Consider the following 18535-nt stretch of genomic DNA (forward strand, 5'->3'; position numbering starts at 1 on the left):
TAATTTAATATATGCACTGATATATACGAAGATAAAACAATCTGAATTATCAAAACAGTACAAATACGTATGTAGTCCCTCCAACACTATCTTCTGAAGATAATAGGATAAGTTCTGTTAAGACATGAGACATTTCTATTGTAAGGTTAAATTCTTTATAGGATAAGAGTTTTTTTGGCTGGAGATGTTACAATTCTCCTGCCGAGGATATTTTAATGATTGAAAAATTTTCTAGGAGCATTCCGAGTTCACAGCAGTTTCTCCATGGTCAAAATGTACTAGACATTCAAGTTACTTTTAAATGGTTAAAACAAAATGAGAAAAGGGTAAAAAAAGTTAACAGAAAAGGCTATACAATAAAATGATGACCAGCATACATCTATTACTTACCTAAACCAAGTTTATACAAAAAAAAAAATGTTTTATCATATGAGACTCTCTGCAAAGATTTCATGGCTGCAGAATGTCCGATGGTCCTGCAGGCTTTCACCCTCAATGATCAAAGGCACATCCACTACATCGCAGTAGTTCATATCCACTGAAATATGGCTGTTGTCTGCATGAGATGACAGTTCACCATCCTCCAGCGAAATTAAGTTGCATTGCTCGGAAATTGGGGAGTCATCATCCGTATCCTTGATGCAAGGAACTTCGACGTTTAATTCCTGCATGTCAGTCAAAAGGGCTTCAAGGGGAGCTTTGGTATTGGAATTTTCCTGAGATGCAAATTTTACATCCAGGACTGGAATCTTGAAATCCACTACAGAAGCTGCACATGAAAAGTCAAGAACTTTCTGCAGAAATTCAGATCCACATTTTGTGTTTTCTGATTTAGCAGCCAATTCAGAGCTTGCAACATCATCTTCTTGGGTAGTATCAGAGACATTCTCGCTATTAGGAACTGAGGTATTGCTTTTCTCGTTGCTCACTTCTAAATTTACACTATCATTCGATATCTGATTGGAATCTGTTCTTGTTATTTCGTGTTCAACTATAGGGTCAATTCCTGTGGCCTGACAGTCCCCTTCCCCTCCCTCGGAGTGCCGGCAGTCTTTGTCAGCTCCCCCAGCCGTCTCCTCAGGGCAGTCATCATTAGGAGATCCTATTACATTTCCTTCACCCTCCAGACAAGTATTGGATGAAGTTGAATATTTCGTACACTCTTTCCCATCTGTTCTATAGCAAGAAACTGGATGATCTATTTCACACTGAACTCCAGGTGAAGCTTTCTTATTGTCACTTTCATCATCTTCATTTGAAAACTCGGGGGCTTTAACTGCAAGAGTTTGTGTATAGGTTGGAGGCGGGATTGAAGTTGAAGATACAAATCGTGCAAGTGCAGATGCTAAAGCATCATCAATTGAAAAGGCTTGCTTTGGTCTATCCTTCAAAGAGTTTTTCAGTGGGTCTGTTGCAAAATTTTCTTCCACATCATAACAATTTGAAAACTCAGGAGCAGTGACAACAAGACCTGGGAGCAACTGAGCAGCATTCACTGAATCACATGCTTCATAAGGAGGGATGGGCGTCACATCTGGACAAAAGTCCTTCTTATCTGATTCAAATGATCCACAATTAGGATAATCACTTCCACTATTATAGAAGGAGTTGGAATCTGATTCATTGCATGAAAAATCAGGAGCACAAATTCTTGAGCAAGATGGCAACTCAGAATTAAGTGATTTCTTCATCAGTACTTCAAGTTGCTGCTCTACCCTCTGGAGTCTTACCTCAATGCTGCTTATGGGCTTTAGCATGTTTTCTTCAAACCTCAAACAAAGATCTTCTATTCTGCCTACTCGAGAAACAAGCTGGTCCATGGCTCTTTCAAGATGAGAATGTGAGGGATGATTAGGCTTGTTTTCTGAAACAGGAACTTGTGGAGGATTCAGCATATGTCGACCTGCACTAGAACCATTCACCTCTTGGCACTTCACTTCTTGATGATCGGTTAGACTGGATTTTCCTTCCTGCTGTTTAATTTTACTTGCAAAGTTTGTCGGATCAGCTGACCTTGACCCATAGTCAGGGAATTTCTGCTTTTCCATTGTACCAGTACTATGCTTAGTTGTCTTAGATAACTGCAAAAGGGTTGGTACAAGCATGGCCATAAGAGAACTTCCAGCTGGGTTTTCCACCCGATCCTCCTGATCTTCAGAATCAGCTGAAGCAACAGGATCAGCAAACACATACACTTCATCAACATAAACACAATCTTTACTCTGAAGTGAGAGCAGACGAAGTGTAAGGGATAAGCAAGGACTTGCATCAGTAATCTCTGCTGTAGCCTCATAAAACTCCTGTAAATTTTTAAGGTTAAGGGGGGAAGATCATGGAAGAAAAACCAAAAGCAAATAGGAAAAAACTATAGGACGTCATGATAACTGAAACAACTTGGATATTCCTTATTCTGAGCATTAAATCGTAGCATCCCCGACTAGATTTGGAGAAGTAAGCCCAACACATGAAGGTAAATTGATTAAACCTCCCCTATTGTTTTCAAATACATGTACCTCCCTTGTATTTTATAAAATTACACTCCCATCCATGATAAAAGACGACATAAACAGAAAATGGAGACTGGTGATTATCCTTCATTCTTTTTGATAAAATGTTAGAGATTTGCTTCATTAAAAATTAAAAAGGTTAGAATTTAAAACCTTCATGTTGTTCATCCTCCTCCCCCCTCTTCTTTTTCTAACCTTAACATTTCATATCCTTCATCTACCAGCCCTAAATTTCCAAACCCCAAACTACCATCACTGAATCCCAAATCCAGATAGATTCCATCTGCTAATCCAAATCTCCAATCACCAATCCAAAATCTTAACCCCAACCATATTCCATCTGCTAATCTCAATCCATATAGTAAAATGACTACCGCTCTTGGCAATATGCATAAAATATTCCAGATCGACTTCTGTTGCCATCACAAGCATTGGCCTTTAGAAGTAGGTTTAAGGAGCACAGATGTTTTGGTTGCAGACAGGCAAAGCTCATACGTCAAAACTTGGCCTGCAACCTTAAATGCCAAGATCTCGTGATCAATGGCCAATTGGGTCTGCTCAAAGAGCAACAGAGGTTGGAGATGATAGTGGAACTTTGGCTTGAGAGAATGGTGGCTATATTTATCAAAACCGGTGGCCTTTACCCATGGGTGGTAGTAGATAGTGGTCAACTGAGTCCCCCCTTTAAGAAGAAACACATTAAGGCTGTGTTCATATCACAAGAAAGGAGGGCTCCGTAAACTCAAACTTCTGTATGTATTGGAACTGGAAAAAATACTTATGATAATTCCTGACTCATTCTATGATGGTAAATTGACAGAATGGACCTCAATGTATGCCTTCCGTGGCACTTGAGGGACGCCCAAGTAATTTTCTCAGAGAAGGGAAGTGTCTATGTTATTTGTCAAAATGCAAGGGAGGTTGAAGTAGTTCACCCAAAAATAAATTTATCGAAAGAATGCCCTCGTTCGTTGATACTTTAATCATTTGCACTCATAATCTACTTGGCCCAATCAATGGCTAGATCATTCCTTCTTTTCCTTTTCTTATTTTTTTCCCTTTGTGTTTCTTGGGAAGGGATGGAAGCCTCTATACATGCCGCCAAGTGATATACATCAAAATATTATACCCACCATTTAAGAACAGGAAATGGGGACAAAAAGAGCTTTGCTTCAATAAGTACATAGATAGCCAAAATATACCTGCTTGTTTCTGCCTGCAACGCTATCAGCCTCTGATGTCAAAGATGAGTTTTTCTTCTCAGCCATGGGAGTATCAGGGACTCTCACTTCAACCCAGTCATCTTCACCACCAGTCAAATTACGCCCACTTTTCACATCTGCTTCACCCAGGCCTTTATTAGTCCCATCTAGATTGGGAGAAATAACTTCTTCAACTTCAGCTGTGAGCACTTCTTCATCTCTAGCAGCAATGCCACAGCGAACAGTACAGAGATACTCATTGCCGCACTGTAGACCAGAATGATAGTACATCTCATAGACTCGAGCAGTACTTCGAACATAAACCTGCCTCACCTCATGCTTTTGCATCAAATCAACTGCAACAGAAGCTTATCATTTACAAGGATAATGTGGGAGGTTCCAACAATTATCTCATCTACTTTCACTCGAAGAAAATAAATAAGGTTTTTGGAAAATTATGCGTAAATTCAAGAGCTACTTAATCGATGGCCTTAATCCATAAACATCATATCAGAAAGAAATTTCAATATAATAGGAACAGATGATGACCATATTTATAGCAAGTGTAGTGGGCTTCTACATGTCTTCTTCCTAAGAAGCAAGGAGAAACAGTGGATGTAAAATACCAATACTGACATCACATGAGTAAACAAGCTGGAGTTTCACAATTCATGATAGGAAGCAAATTCGAGTTTGGGCACAGCTGGGTTGGGCCTGATCATTCACATGGATATTAAAACATAACAAACATCAATAGGATTCCACAAATCCTTTCGAACGCACAAAGCATAAAATATAATTTCTACCAGAAGACTCAGAAACTACAAAACCATCAATGAGTTGGTGGTGGTGGCAGCCCTCTCAACTCCTTTTGAGCATGCCAAGAACTTCATGGGTGTCACACCGCAAATCACAATGCAGAGAATACAAAAGTGCTCATATTTGAAACAAAACGAACTTAATGCTTATCACTACTCATACACTGTTGAAACTGAGTTAATTTTTTTTATAAGTAAAAATATGAAACTGAGTTAATTCCTCCAGTTCAATGCAATAATATCTCCTGATTAGTTCTTCACAATTGGTAAATCAGAGTTCTGCTCACAAATCCGCAACTTTGACAATCCTTACTACTTTTGTTTAGGCCATTACAAACAATTCTTCACCTTTATTATATTCTATAAATTTGTTCAAATAATCAACAAGTCATCACTAACACCCAACTTTGCCTAATTTTTTTCCTCAAAGAAACAGCCCCTGTCTATGTATTCTATCACTTACAAAACGGTGCTCATGCGTGAAGAAAATAAAACCACACATTAACTATGCGATATAGTGTACCAAGAAGTTATATTCTATAAATTTGTTCAAATAATCAACGAGTCATCACTAACACCCAACTTTGCCTAATTCTTGTCCTCAAAGAAACAGCCCCTGTCTATGTATTCTATCACTTACAAAACGGTGCTCATCCGTGAAGAAAATAAAACCACACATTAACTATGCGATATAGTGTACCAAGAAGTAATCTCAACTATTGTTCAAACAACCCTCTCTTACGCGTAATCCTGTACTGAGCTAAGCGACATTTTCATACTTTTTTCTAAAACCAGATAAAAAAGAAAAAAAGAAAAATCTATGCTCTACAAATTTCCTGAAACTTGGGAAAAGAAAACCGGATTTTTTTTTTCTTACAAAAAAAAAGTTGGCTCAAACAGAGGGATAAAACCGAACCTTTTTGCAAACATGAATTCACGAATTCCATCCGGATTCATTTGAAAATAAAAAACAAAATAATACAGGAAACAGTTGGCGAATTATTTTAACCGGAAAAAGCTCTCATAGCTCATATAAACCGAAACAACGAAAGCCAACTGATTTTTCCTCGGGAGAAGTTATCAGACAAAATATTCCAATAGAAGCAAAAGAAAGGAGTAGAAAACTGAAATTAGCAGCACTAACTTGTGATCTCGCAAGGGCCGGAATCCGGCGAAGGAGGGCGCAGAACAAGAGGGGATTTGAAGACGGTTGGATTGCAAGTGATTTTTGGGTCGTCGTCGTCGTCGATCGGGGAAAGAGAGGACTCGAAAGCGAGGGAATTCGCGAGAGAGCCGCCGGTGACGGTCCAGTTGGTTGAAGAGCTCCATGATTCCATAGCTGGTGGGTGCGTTTGAGTTTGTCTGATTCTGACTCTCTCACAGTAGATAAAGGTTCCTTCTTGCGTATTTCCAATACTATTGTTTTTCTTTTGGGCCCGTATTAATAAGCGTTAGCGCCACAAAATACTACAACTTACAGTGCATTGCATAACTAAATTATATTTTATTTTTAATTTATTTTTTTGTTCAAATTCGATTATTCAGATAGATATTTTTAATGTGTGCAAGTGGAAGTAAAATATTCAATGCTTTTATAAGAGATTTTTAAAGCAATTTAAATTTGAAGAAATAGATATAATCCCTCTGCAAATTGAATGTTGTAGGTTAAAGGGATTTTTACTGGAGGTTTCATAGATTAACTGTTGAACAAAACAGAGTGAATACATAAGAGGAGTGTGGAGGTTTTGTTTTGATCTTTGATGAAATAATTTCTATTGTGATTGTTTTTTGAAATATATATATATTTTTTTATTACATGTGATCTAATTCTAAAAGCAAGTGGCCTAACCACTAAATTTTTAGATTTTTTTTTTTTTTTTTTGCCAAGTTATGTCTAAAAAAACATGGTAGCATAAAGATTTCAACACATGACCTCATGCCGCCCCACCCCCAATCTTTACACATAAAAATATATTTTATTCAAAGATTGATGACAAATTGTAACATAAATTTTACAAGACATCAACTACTATTCGCCAGTATACTCTACACTTAATAATTTTTTATTTTTATTTTTCATAATAGTGTAAAGTATTTTTCATAAAGTGTAAATAATAAATAGTGACTGATGAGAATAATTATATTCCGGTGGGAGGAATTCATGCGTGGCCTTGAGAGACCTCCGATAGTTGCAGCCAGATATCGAGGAGGACAATGATAAACAGTCAGTGTTTCCACTCGCTACGTGCGATTGATATAATTCATTTTGATTGTTAATAATGTTTATATTATTGTGTGTAATCAATCACCTCAAGATTTATTCACCACAAATGAATTTAACGCATAATGTTACATGAGACCAATCAGTTCACGTTCAAAAAGATTCACAAACTACGCATAGAGTACCACCTCCTGTTCTCTAACATTATATGGAGGGGGTAACATACTATGTATATCTGCAAATAGATCATCACGACCAGCTGCTGCCTTTGCAACACTTGAATCCAACACACGGTCCGGAATTGCCACCAGGGTTTCCTCCAAAAATGATTTAATCGTCTACAAGGTTTTCACATTTGTGTCAGAATCTTCTTCAAGCAAAAAATGCGACAATTGATGACGATGAGGATGACGACGACGACGACGACGACAACAACAACAACAAAACAACTCTCACCGTGCAATGCTGGAAAGCGGCATCTGCTTTGCGCTTCCACAGACTATTCCCAGGCTCTGAATGGAAAAAGTTAATGAGAGGCTGCAACACAGAAGACACGTCAGAAAATATTAGGACTATTGTAAGCATAAGCAAGTGAGAAAAGGAGACCCGCGGGGGGGTGGGAGGGGAAGTAAACTGACTTCAGGGAAAAAACAGGTGTGTCCCAGATAGTCTATATGCAGCAATCAGATACTAGGGATTCTAATACAATATTTACTTTTGCACTTCTAAGTATATCCACCACTTCGATATTCATTTCCAAAGTAGGACACTATAAGCCAACGGGTAGTAAGCAACGAGGCAGTTAAACTGGGCCAGCATAGCAGCAACATCTTTTTATTTTTTATTTTTTATTTTTATAAGTAGCATAGCAGCAACATCGAAGATCTGTGACCCAAACATCTACATCTCCTCTTTGGCACGTGGAATGCCAAATTTCACAAAATGGCATCATCTCTGGGCAACATATGTTCCCATATACTAAAGGACCCAATGCGACATAGCCTAAATTTTAATACCATATTGGGATCAAATCAGCTTGATAGCCAAGGTAGCCTAATGCAAAAGAACAGTACATAATGCAGGGATAATTCTGTTTTATTGTTCAATCATCCATGTCTACAAGAAGTATGGCTATATAGTAAATCTTACCATGCAAAAAAAAAATAATAATAATAAATTTAGTGAAGAAACAGAATAAAAAGCAAAACAATAATCAGTTAAAGTATTCGCACCATCACCACATCCCGGACACGTGGTCTTGGCCCATATTTTCCCAAAACGGAATCTCCATACACTTGATACTTCTCTAAAATCTAGAATGACAAAGAAAGTAAAAACTGTAAGTCAAGTAAATTGATCAGAGAAAATGTGTGTATGCATTCATTTGAGAGCTGAATCTGTTAATGAACCTGACGACGTGTAAGGCCGCTGCTTGGTGAACCATAAATTGCTGAATCAACATGTCCCAAGGTATGCCAAGGGCTGTATTAAAAATGGCAAGTGGTATTTCGTCAACTACTTGGTATCAACAGCGGAAAGTATTGTGTGTGTGTGTAAAGTATCTTGTTTAACTCTAAAAACTCAAGAAAGCTAGGGAATTCACCCAATTTTTCCTTTCCCACTCCTATTTGCATTGTGTGAGGGTGCATTTGTATACTCTATGTTAATTGCACTAATTATAGCTGTCACAATTGAACTAGAATTACCATACTTACGGTTACTGTTTAAAACTGCACAAGCTAGAAATCACATAAATGAAACCAACTTTTAAAACTTTCTATCAATGACCAGCCAAGAAAATTCTCAAAATATGTATAACATATACTTGTTGTATGCGGCACGTCCAATCATCACACCATGAGCTCCTGCCCTTAGAGCCGCATTGGCCTATGATTTAAATGACCATGAAATAGGTAAAAGTGGAAGTATCAGAGAATTCACCAATAAATTACAAGATAGCAAATTCATTTAAAGAAAATTGCGTGAACATAACTCAGAACTAACAAACCATATCAAAAGCTAGAACCAATACATAAACAGAAAAGAAAAGCAAAATAAAAAGCTAGGACCAAATATAAAAGCAGCAACCATTTATATATATATATATATATATAAGCACAAAATAACAAATATTTACACCAGATAGTTATAAAATGAAAAAAAAAAAAGCAAACAAAATTAATTTACACCGGATGATTATAAGCAAAAAGTAGTGACTTCATAAAGGATCTCAATTTTCATTAGGAGGCATGGGAATCACAATAGTGCCTTGAGGGAGAGATTAGAGGTTTGTTGTAGTAAAGCCATGCAAACGGGCCAATCCAAGTTCATACATTCTACCACAAATACAATGAACACTCTTAATAGCAAGCTGCCATTGTCTTCTTCAGTTATTCCAGCATTTAGATGTATCTCGACCCCTACATATGCCGTATGTATGAATCTATGATGTGTGTGCATGTTTGCTTTATAGATACAATTCTTGACATCCAGGCATATACTGACAGAGAAAAAAGTAGATAATTGTCTCACCTCGTCAACACAAGTTATGCCTCCATTGATTGTAAATCTCAAGTCAGGAAAGTCACGCTGGAGACCATAAAAGTATTCGTATCTGCGTAATTAAATATATTGGAAAGTGTACATATCAATTAATAACAGTGCATATCTGCAATTGACATATCCTGAGTAGCAGTGTAGGATTCTGATGCTCATGTCTTGATAAATAATAAAATATTCATTAAAAACCTCAACAAGCGCATTCCAAGTACTCAAGAGTGGTAATTGTGGTAATTAGTTTTAGTAAGAGTAGAATAATCAAGTACATACTTTAAGGGAGGAATACTTCGATTTTCAGCTGGGCTGATGCCATTGAGGAGGGCCTTCCTCGAGTGTATTATGAAATGCCTAGTTGGTGATAGAGAAGAAACCTTATAGATAAAATCGCCTGAAATGATGAAAAGAACAACAACAACAACAACAAACACAAAAATATGAGGATGCAACCCTAGCAACCTTGGCATATAACCTAATCATAGTTCTAGAATATTGATTCTTGGCTCAACAGCAAAAAAACATAGCCAGCTCCAGGAGAGGAATCATGTAACACAGTATGCGTCACTAAAAGACATGGAAAGGCATAGAAATATTGCATTTGGCAGAAATTGAAGCCACGGTTAAGCTGATTAAGCCACGGTTAAGCTTATTATCTACATAAACTGCTCTCACAAGAACGAAATCCATAAAAAAAGAACTTTGTGTGCATTATTTACGGTACCATTATTATCTTTTACTGATAAAAAAAAAAAAAAAAAAAATTTACGGTACCATTATTGAATTAGATCCCATATAACCTAATGCCCGTTACAATCAAATGTACGCGTGCTACAGTAACCACAAAATTTTGGGTCAGCAACCCTATGTTACTGTAAGAAATCAAATTTTATAAGACAAACTTATATATTTTTTTTTATAAGCGATAAGAATTCATTTAAAGGCACAATCCAGGTACACATGAAGTATACAAGATATACGCCTATCTAGAAGAAGAAAAAGAAACAACAAAATCATGAAAGCTATGCCCGTTAAAGTCTATCAAAGCTGTTTAGAGGAAGAGAGTGTTAAAGTCTAAAGTCTAGCAAACTGTCCAAAGCTGTCCAGAGAAAGCTATATATGCATGCATGTATGCACGTATGAGAATTTCTAAGTTGAAAGCCCATATATTGGCAAGACATTCAAATGCAACCATAGAGAATCGATGGTTGCAGAGTATTTTCGGATGAAAGCACAATTTGGTTCTAGTTTCTTCTCCTCCAGCAGTTCGTTCTAAATTTGAAGACTAAGAGAAAAAAAGGTACCAAAGAAAATTTAACTTAAATTGTTTGCCTTGAACTGGAACAGACAAAAAAATGTTGATGAGTGGACCTTACAGAGCTCATTATACGAATCATGATTATCGACACCAATTCGACATTTAACAGAAACAGGAGCATCTGTATTGGCAGCAATCACTGACATGGCTTCCCCAACAAACTATCCTTGTAAACACCAATTGCCATATCAGAGCATATTGAGAAAGAAAGTTACTATCCAGACATTGCAGTAAACATTTTTTTTTTATTGGTAAGCATAGCCGTTTATGCACCAGCATGTTGCAGTAATCAAATTAATCAGCATAGTTATCAAACCTTTGGATCAAGCATAAGACGAACACCAAAGCATCCATGTCCAGCTACTTTTGGACTAGGACATCCGCAACTGGTAAACACTAAAATGGCTCAGTCTAGTGTTCAAATAGGAAAAAAGAAACTTAAAGAGATGGCACAATAAATTGTACAAACTTGAAATTGATTTCATCATAGTGGTACGGATTAGCAAGTTTGGTCGCTTTTGCCAGGTTTTCCAAATTATTCCCACCAATCTGAAGCACGATGGGATGTTGTTCTGGAGAATATTCCAAGAATCTGTCCTGAGCAAGAGAAATATAAACATAAGAGTGAGAAGTATGGGGACAGCAAAGCATCTGATACACCAAAATTTGAGGAAATGAGGGCATAACACAATGTTAATGGCAGTGAAACTGGAAATTGAAATTTCATAACCATTCAAGCGTCTACCACATCAGGATATAACAAAATTAAAATGAGGTAAGAAACAAGCTTCAAAATGGGTTAAAAAAATTGTTGCTTGAAAGCCAAACAATTAGTTGTACTGCTCCATCTTAATCATGGACCAAAGGTCCATCATTTTTGAGCTTGCATACCAAGTCAGGATTCCTAGGAGAAGAGAAGCCTGGAGTTGGATTCATCCAATATGCAACATAACACCAAAAATCTTGTGATGTTAATGAATCATGCTCACAATTTTGCATGTTCCATCCTACAAGGTTACGTCATTTTTCATGTACTAAATACTTCAGTTGCTCACAATACTGTTAATACTTCTTCAATCTCCTTCAAAAGGAAATTCTTTTACTAACTTACAAGATTATCCTTCTGGTAAACAATTGTTTCAGCTGCAAGCATCTCTGTGTAGAGCCATGCATGTTTCGAGATGAGACGGGCAAGAGTCCTATAATGATTGTCCGTCCACTCCATCATCGGAGCAACACTGATCAAAACCCAATACAAAATAAGGTTCGTAGAATCAATACACTTACTTTTGAGCATACAAAATTGAAAGATATGAATAGCCACCTAAACAAGGGAGGGGGATAGCGCCCTGCAACCATCACAGCATTCACAAATAGTTGATCTTTTTGAGTATAAGCAGACAGGCTCTTTGATTTGGTCAAATTCCTATGGAATATAGCGAATGGCAATCTGCAATTGGTTTTTAGGAGATATGAATGAATAGGAGTGAATGAAGCTGTCAGAGAGCATCCTGAAAAGTTCATTCCCCTCTAATCAGACAATATAGCCTGCTCCATTGAGTACCTATCCATTGAATATAGCCAAATACATGTGAAAAAACAGACAAACAAAATAGTTTTAGTGAGTCAGCAAAAAGTATTCACAGCGTATCCATAAACTCCTAGAAGATTATACACAGTAAAGGAAAATAAAGTTCATATACTAGCAACAGTGCAACGCAAAAATTCCAAGTTTACCTTTGGGAAAAAAAAAGGTCAGCTTTATGTAAATTAATAAAAGAATACTACATAGGTTGGAGTTTCGTACTGCCATATTCGAGAAAAAAAATCTTCGAGAAAACCAAAAAGGAGTCGGCAATCTAATTAGGCTGGTTAAATCTGTGCAAGTCTTGCAAGCCAAATGTAACGACCCAGAAAAAATGGTAGTCAAATATGCGTTATAACTTACTAGTCAATCGAAGCTTCTCTAGAATTACCTACAAAGCGCAGCTCTACTAAGATTACTCATCGTAGATGCTACTTCTAGACCCAATAATCCAAGGCTAAAGAAGAGACTTTCCAGAGCATTCACAAAAGGGATAAATTCCATCCAATAGAGTGAAAGCACGCACAACAAATAAAGAAAAAGAAAGAGAGAACGAGAAGCATCAAATGAACATGAAATGCATGTGGAGCAAACCCATTGAAGGACTCTAAAAAAAGAACAAAATTCAGTTTTTTTCCATTTGATTGCATAGCAAAGAAATGGAGAAATGATTGAACGAATGAAACCAAAAAAGAGGCATTTTCTCGAACAGATGATCAGCGCGGGATTGCATACATAGACGCACACAGATCCACAAACAATATACAGGTGTATGTGCGTAGACAGTCGCCGTGAGAACCGTAGGGAAATTTCAGGACTGCACCCGAGATAGTTGGAGAGAGCTGGATCCAGAGAACCGTGTAGTTTCTCACTTTTTCTTGTTTCTACATCCCGCGGCAAATATTACTTTATCGTCGACATCTATGCTCGAGTATACGAGGTCGTTTTGATTTCAATTTTTTTTTTTTTTTTAAGAAAAACAATAGTAAAATATGAAAATTTATTACAATTATTAATTACATTCAATTGGTTCCTCGGAAATATTATTTAGATAAGATAATAAAGAATAAATCGTAAGATTAATGCATATATAGCCAAATGAATTTAGCAAATATGATACAATTGTGAATTTGTCAAACATCTATCATCCGGGGGGGAATAGCATATGAGCTAGATTATCATATTAAAAGGAGAAATTATACATTCAGGCTTCGTTTGGAATCACAACTTCTCTCAACTCATCTCAACTCATCATTACAACTTTTTCAAATTCCAACACAAAATATAATAAACAATTCAACTTTTTCAAATCTCAAAATAATAATAATAATAATAAATAATATTCTAACAATATTTTATTATTTCAATTCAACTCAACTCAACTCACTTCAACATCCAAACGCAACCTCAGTCGCCTGAGGTAAACGCTGCGTAAGTGATTGTTGATGTGGATTCATTTAGGCCTCGTTTGTTTTTAGAGATGAGATAAAATGAGATGAGATTAAAGTTAAAAAGTTGAATAAAATATTATTAGAGTATATTTTTTAATATTATTTTTATTTTAGAATTTAAAAAAGTTGAATTGTTTATTTTATTTTATATTAAAAGTTGAAAAAATTGTAATGATTAGATGAGATGTTTTTCCAAAACAAATGAGGCCTTAATTGAAACGCACTGTTTCGATTCCAAAAAGTTTCCTTCCTCATTCCCGCCCTCTGCATTTCCTCTCCTAGTTTAGAACTCTCTCTCTCAATTCTTCCACGATTACCCTTCTATCGAAGATGGCAATTCCATCCCCTAGAAGCGCCTTCGTCGAGGACGGCACGTCCCTCCCCTCGAAGCCGCCGCCCTCCCTCCCTCCCTCAGTAAATTTTGTTAAACAATACAAGCAATTAATGAGGATAAAAGAAGACTCAATTAAAAAAGGTAAAGAAAACGAGAGGAGCAAGTATTTAGGAGTTGGAAATACAAGCAAACCTTCTGGCATTCATGGGTCGCGGGATCCACCATGCAGAATCCATATGCCTGCACTACACACCTATGCTTCCTCATGAGCTTGAAAATCATATGCAAAAAAAAAAAAAGAATTGACAAAATTATGAGTGCAAGTGAGAGGAATTCTAATAATAAATGGTTGACAAAGAGCACGTACCCTACTAAAGATTCCTTATGCAGATACAGCAGAAAGTGGGGATTCTTGCTTGATTTTCAGCTCATTCAATAAATTCTCCGTCAACCATTATACGGTGGGCCTTGGCAATCTTGTGCCATTCTCTTCCTTTTTTCCCATCGAATTGTTTGGCCAACAAAGGACAGCCATTGATCTGTATAAGAGAAAGGGAGCAATGTAGCCCCTCTTTTGGCATGTCCTTGAACTTGGGGCAGTGATTAATCTGTAGATGAGAAAGGGAGGCGAGCAAGGCCACTCCTCGTATGCACTCGAGGGTAGAGCAATAATCGATCCGAAGACGCTGAAGAGAAGTTAGGTGTTGAAGCCCCTCCCTGTCCAAAGATTTCAGGTTTGGAAATCCATTGATGGAAAGATGGGTCAGAGTGGTGGACAGCAATCCAGCCTCAGGAAAAGACTCCAAGTCTTCTGAGTTGCCCCCGATTTCCAATTTTGTAAGAGAGGGTAGTTTTTGCAAAACCCATCCCTTCCGATTAGCAAAAAGTTTGTCGCAGCAGTAGATGATAATTGAATTCAAACCGGAAGGCAAGCCGTCTTTAGGAAAAGACTCAATTTCAGGACAATTTAGTACATGGAGACACATAAGAGAAGGAAGGAGTAGGTGCATATTGTCTGGCAGGGAACTTAGATTCTCACAATTACTGAGACAAAAGTATGTAAGATTTGGAGCACGCAATCCACCTTTCGGAAAAGATTTAAAATTAGGGCAGTTATGGATTTCTATCCACGAGACCATTGAATCATATTCATATCGTTCTGAAACCGCAAGAGATTCTAGATTCTTACAGCAAGAGGTGGTGATTGTTGAAAGCTTTGGGAATTGGTCCAACTGAAACGACGTGAGAGATTCACAGGTTTTGAACAACTTCAATCTTTCAAGGGAAGAATACTGCGAATGCATTGGAATCTCCAACTTCTGGCACATGTTAATTTCGAGTGTTTTTAACTTGGAGAGTAGACTGCCGTCAGGAAGTGTCATGAGCGAGAAACAATCAGTGATTCTTAATTCTTGAAGATTATCGTTGGAGTTCATCATCCCTTCTGGTAGCGAGTCTAGTGCATCAAATCCCTCAACTGCAAGTTTCTGCACTCCACTCCGCAACTCCTTCAACAGAACCTCGTTACAATGTATTAGCTCCAATTCACATGTGTTACGAGTCATTGGGAGTGGAACCACCAACTCTGGACATTTCTTAATTGCAAGTTTATCCAGAGAAGAAAAACCAACGGGTAACCCTCCCTTCAGCTTTGGACAGTCATCGATATAAAGCTCTCCGAGACGGGGAAAAGCTTTACCTGCTTCACTTTCAGCGCTAAAAGGTAACCATTCCTCCCATTTCATCATCTGTTGGAACTTCAAAACTTCCAAAGCTCCAAAAGGCTCAATCGAAGAAGAACCACCACCATAAAAGTCGAGACCCACTGTAGTGACTCCTGAAAACCCAATAATAGAGAGGTCCTGTAGATGGGGTAGTTGCCCAAGAGCTGGCAAGCTGCAACAATATTTGCACTTTTCCAGATGAAGAGATGTTATATTACGGTATGATTGATGCCCCAACCAATCTGGAAAACTATTACCACCATAATAGTTGATAGTGAGACTTTTCAAGTTTGTGTGAGGTTGGAGATTGTCGAGAATAATTCTCTGATTTTCTGAAATATTATCGACAGCATTCCATTTCAACTCCAACTTCTCGATGTTTTCCATACTCTTTAAGCTTGCATCCCACGCATCCTTACCAGATGTAATGTTTTGGAGCTCCAAAATTGAAAGCTTTCCCTGGAGATTTTTAAGTTTTCCCAACTCTCCAATGCAAGACCCACCATCTTTGCCTACTACAAACGTAGTCAAGGTCCGGAGACATTCCAGCCTACTCAGTTCAATTGGCATATACTCTATTCTAGTTCCAGTAATATCAAGATGACGTAAATTAACGAGCTTTCGCATCTCTCTTGGCAATAAAGAAAGATCTCTACAACCTGATAACTTCAAAGTTTGCAAATTGATCAGCTCGCATATAGAATCAGGCAACTTTCCAACTTTAGTGAAAGAAAGGTCCAGATAGCGTAGATATATGATATTCTCAATTGATTCAGGCAACTCAATCATATAATCCTGATAGTGGGATAGAGAGAGCATTCGTAAGCGTGTTAGTTTCAAAAATAAATTACGTGGTAATCTTTTAGTTAAGAGGAAGTCACAGTTCCTTGGTGACAATTCAAGTGGCAAGAACGTCCTCAACCTTCGAGCATCCTTACAAAGAGGCTCAAACTTCTCAAACACGTCAATGATATATGAGAAATAACGAGTCTTGCTCACAATTTCCTTAGAATCATTGCTCTCCAGCGCAACGCTGAACTTTTCAGACACAAATCTTGCTAAATCATTGATTAGATCATGCATAACGAAACATGACGACTTACTGCCGCTTGCTTGTTGGAAAAACGATCTTGACACAAGATCAAAGAAGTAATTATCACCAACTTCTTCCATTGTCTTGTTCGATTCTTTCAGGAAACCTTCTGCCATCCACAGTAAGACTAACTCATCTTTTTCAAAAATATAAGCCTTTGGGAAAATTGAACAGTAAGCAAAGCATCGCTTTAACTCTAAGGGAAGACATTTGTAACTTAATATTAGAGCAGGAAGTATCGGCTCATTGGGAAAATCCCATAAGTCACTTATCAATACTTGTTTCCATGCAGCAACAACTTGGTTACATTGTAGGAGTGCTCCGATTGTCTTGATTGCTAAAGGTAGGCCTTTGCACTTTCTCACAATTTGTCTACCTATTTCCTCTAGCTCTTGATCAAGAGGTGAGTTATTAGAACTACCTTCTTGGATTGCATATTTTACAAATAGCAACCAACACTCTTCATCTGGCAACGGGTTTAGATGATGAGTTGCATCAGCACACACGATTGATGCAGCATCTTCATCGCGTGTTATTACAATGACTTTACTTCCTTGCGCCCCACATTTGAGGGGATTACTTAAGATGTTCCAAACAGTAAAATTCATATTCCAAACATCATCTAAAACTAATAGAAACCTCTTCCCACTCAATTCATCCATTAGTTTAAGTTGAATCATGTTTAGATCCTTACTAGTACAAGTTGACGAAGATATCGCTTCAAGCAATGTTTTGGATACCTTGAACATGTTAAGTTTTTTGGAAACACAAACCCAAGCTTGAATGTCAAAATGCTCCTTCACCCTAATGTCATCGTATACAACCTTACCAAGGGTGGTCTTACCAATTCCCCCCGTTCCTACAATGGCAATCACACGTATCTTGCTATCATCCGGCCTACAATGGCCAATTGAGCGCAAGTGGCTAATTATAGCCTCCTTATCATCATCTCTACCAAGAATAAAATATTCTTGGACCAAAGAAGCTGTGGGAGCCAATCTTATGAATGATTTGCATCCAACACCTTGAAGTGGGTCCATAAGATCCCTTTGTTCTGCTAGAAGTGCCAATCTATCGTGTACCTTTTTCACTTTACTGATGATGGCAGGGCTAAAGAAATAGTTGAGTAACTTACCCCAGCTGGCATTTGTAGCATTAATAAGAGTTTCTTCCAAAATGTCCTCTGCATCATAGATGGCATCTTTTAAGTCATCAATCCAGTCTTTCACGTTCCGATTTGTATCTGGCTTTCCCTCCGGGTCTTCTAGCACAGCATTCACGGACAGCATTTTTATCTCCAACTTGCTTAATTCATCAGTGAGTTTTCCCCCCCGAACGAAGTTCAAGAACCCACGGGAAGCCAATCTATCGAGTATGACAGGAAGAAGTACTCCTGCCGCGAATGTGGTCGCCATCATGTTTGCTCGTTCTTAACTAATTTGCAAATAAATGAAGAAAGGAATTCGGGATTCCAAACGGCTAGCAGAGCAAATATCGATCAGATCTGATCATGGATATCTCCATTGCTTTGAATTCATTTATAGCACCCAATTACCTAATTAATTAGAGGCCAGCATTAATGTAATTGGAGACTCGAGTACTCCTCGGCATAGTCGACATATATATATATATGTGCGTCTCATGTGCACTCTTTGAATCTAACGTTTCATATGTAATTAAAATTAAAAGATGTGTAAATTCATAAACGGAAGCTGTGGTTTGATATCAT

At 37.6% G+C, this 18535-nt stretch overlaps 3 protein-coding genes across 7 annotated transcripts; all 3 read right to left on the reverse strand.

Moving 5' to 3' along the window:
• Positions 1–265: 265 nt before the first annotated feature.
• Positions 266–5925, reverse strand: LOC108988187. The gene is made up of 3 exons (XM_018961343.2): positions 5672–5925; positions 3710–4065; positions 266–2300 (listed from the first exon to the last, which is right to left on the reverse strand). Exons 1-3 carry the CDS (start codon positions 5862–5864, stop codon positions 426–428), a joined length of 2424 nt encoding a protein of 807 aa, XP_018816888.1. The 5' UTR covers positions 5865–5925; the 3' UTR covers positions 266–425.
• An 866-nt stretch (positions 5926–6791) lies between these two features.
• Positions 6792–13097, reverse strand: LOC108988195 (tRNA-dihydrouridine(20/20a) synthase). 5 transcript variants are annotated; one of them, XM_018961356.2, is made up of 13 exons: positions 12940–13095; positions 11944–12183; positions 11731–11857; positions 11089–11216; positions 10936–11005; positions 10678–10780; positions 9578–9695; positions 9281–9362; positions 8574–8635; positions 8158–8230; positions 7981–8061; positions 7205–7285; positions 6792–7086 (listed from the first exon to the last, which is right to left on the reverse strand). In XM_018961356.2, exons 2-13 carry the CDS (start codon positions 12141–12143, stop codon positions 6919–6921), a joined length of 1293 nt encoding a protein of 430 aa, XP_018816901.1. In that variant the 5' UTR covers positions 12144–12183; positions 12940–13095; the 3' UTR covers positions 6792–6918. The 5 variants fall into 5 exon arrangements, 4 of the variants coding, with proteins under 4 accessions (XP_018816901.1, XP_018816909.1, XP_035546098.1 ...); XM_018961364.2 differs by having other exon boundaries at positions 12971–13094; XM_035690205.1 differs by having other exon boundaries at positions 11944–13095.
• Positions 13098–14233: 1136 nt separating this feature from the next.
• Positions 14234–18221, reverse strand: LOC108987233 (putative disease resistance protein At3g14460). The gene is made up of 2 exons (XM_018960119.2): positions 14357–18221; positions 14234–14259 (listed from the first exon to the last, which is right to left on the reverse strand). The coding sequence occupies exon 1, from the start codon at positions 18219–18221 to the stop codon at positions 14418–14420; it is 3804 nt and encodes a 1267-aa protein (XP_018815664.1). The 3' UTR covers positions 14234–14259; positions 14357–14417.
• Between the last annotated feature and the right edge of the window lie 314 nt (positions 18222–18535).

This window comes from Juglans regia, chromosome 5 (genome assembly GCF_001411555.2).
Source record: "Juglans regia cultivar Chandler chromosome 5, Walnut 2.0, whole genome shotgun sequence".
Classification (NCBI taxonomy): domain Eukaryota; kingdom Viridiplantae; phylum Streptophyta; class Magnoliopsida; order Fagales; family Juglandaceae; genus Juglans; species Juglans regia.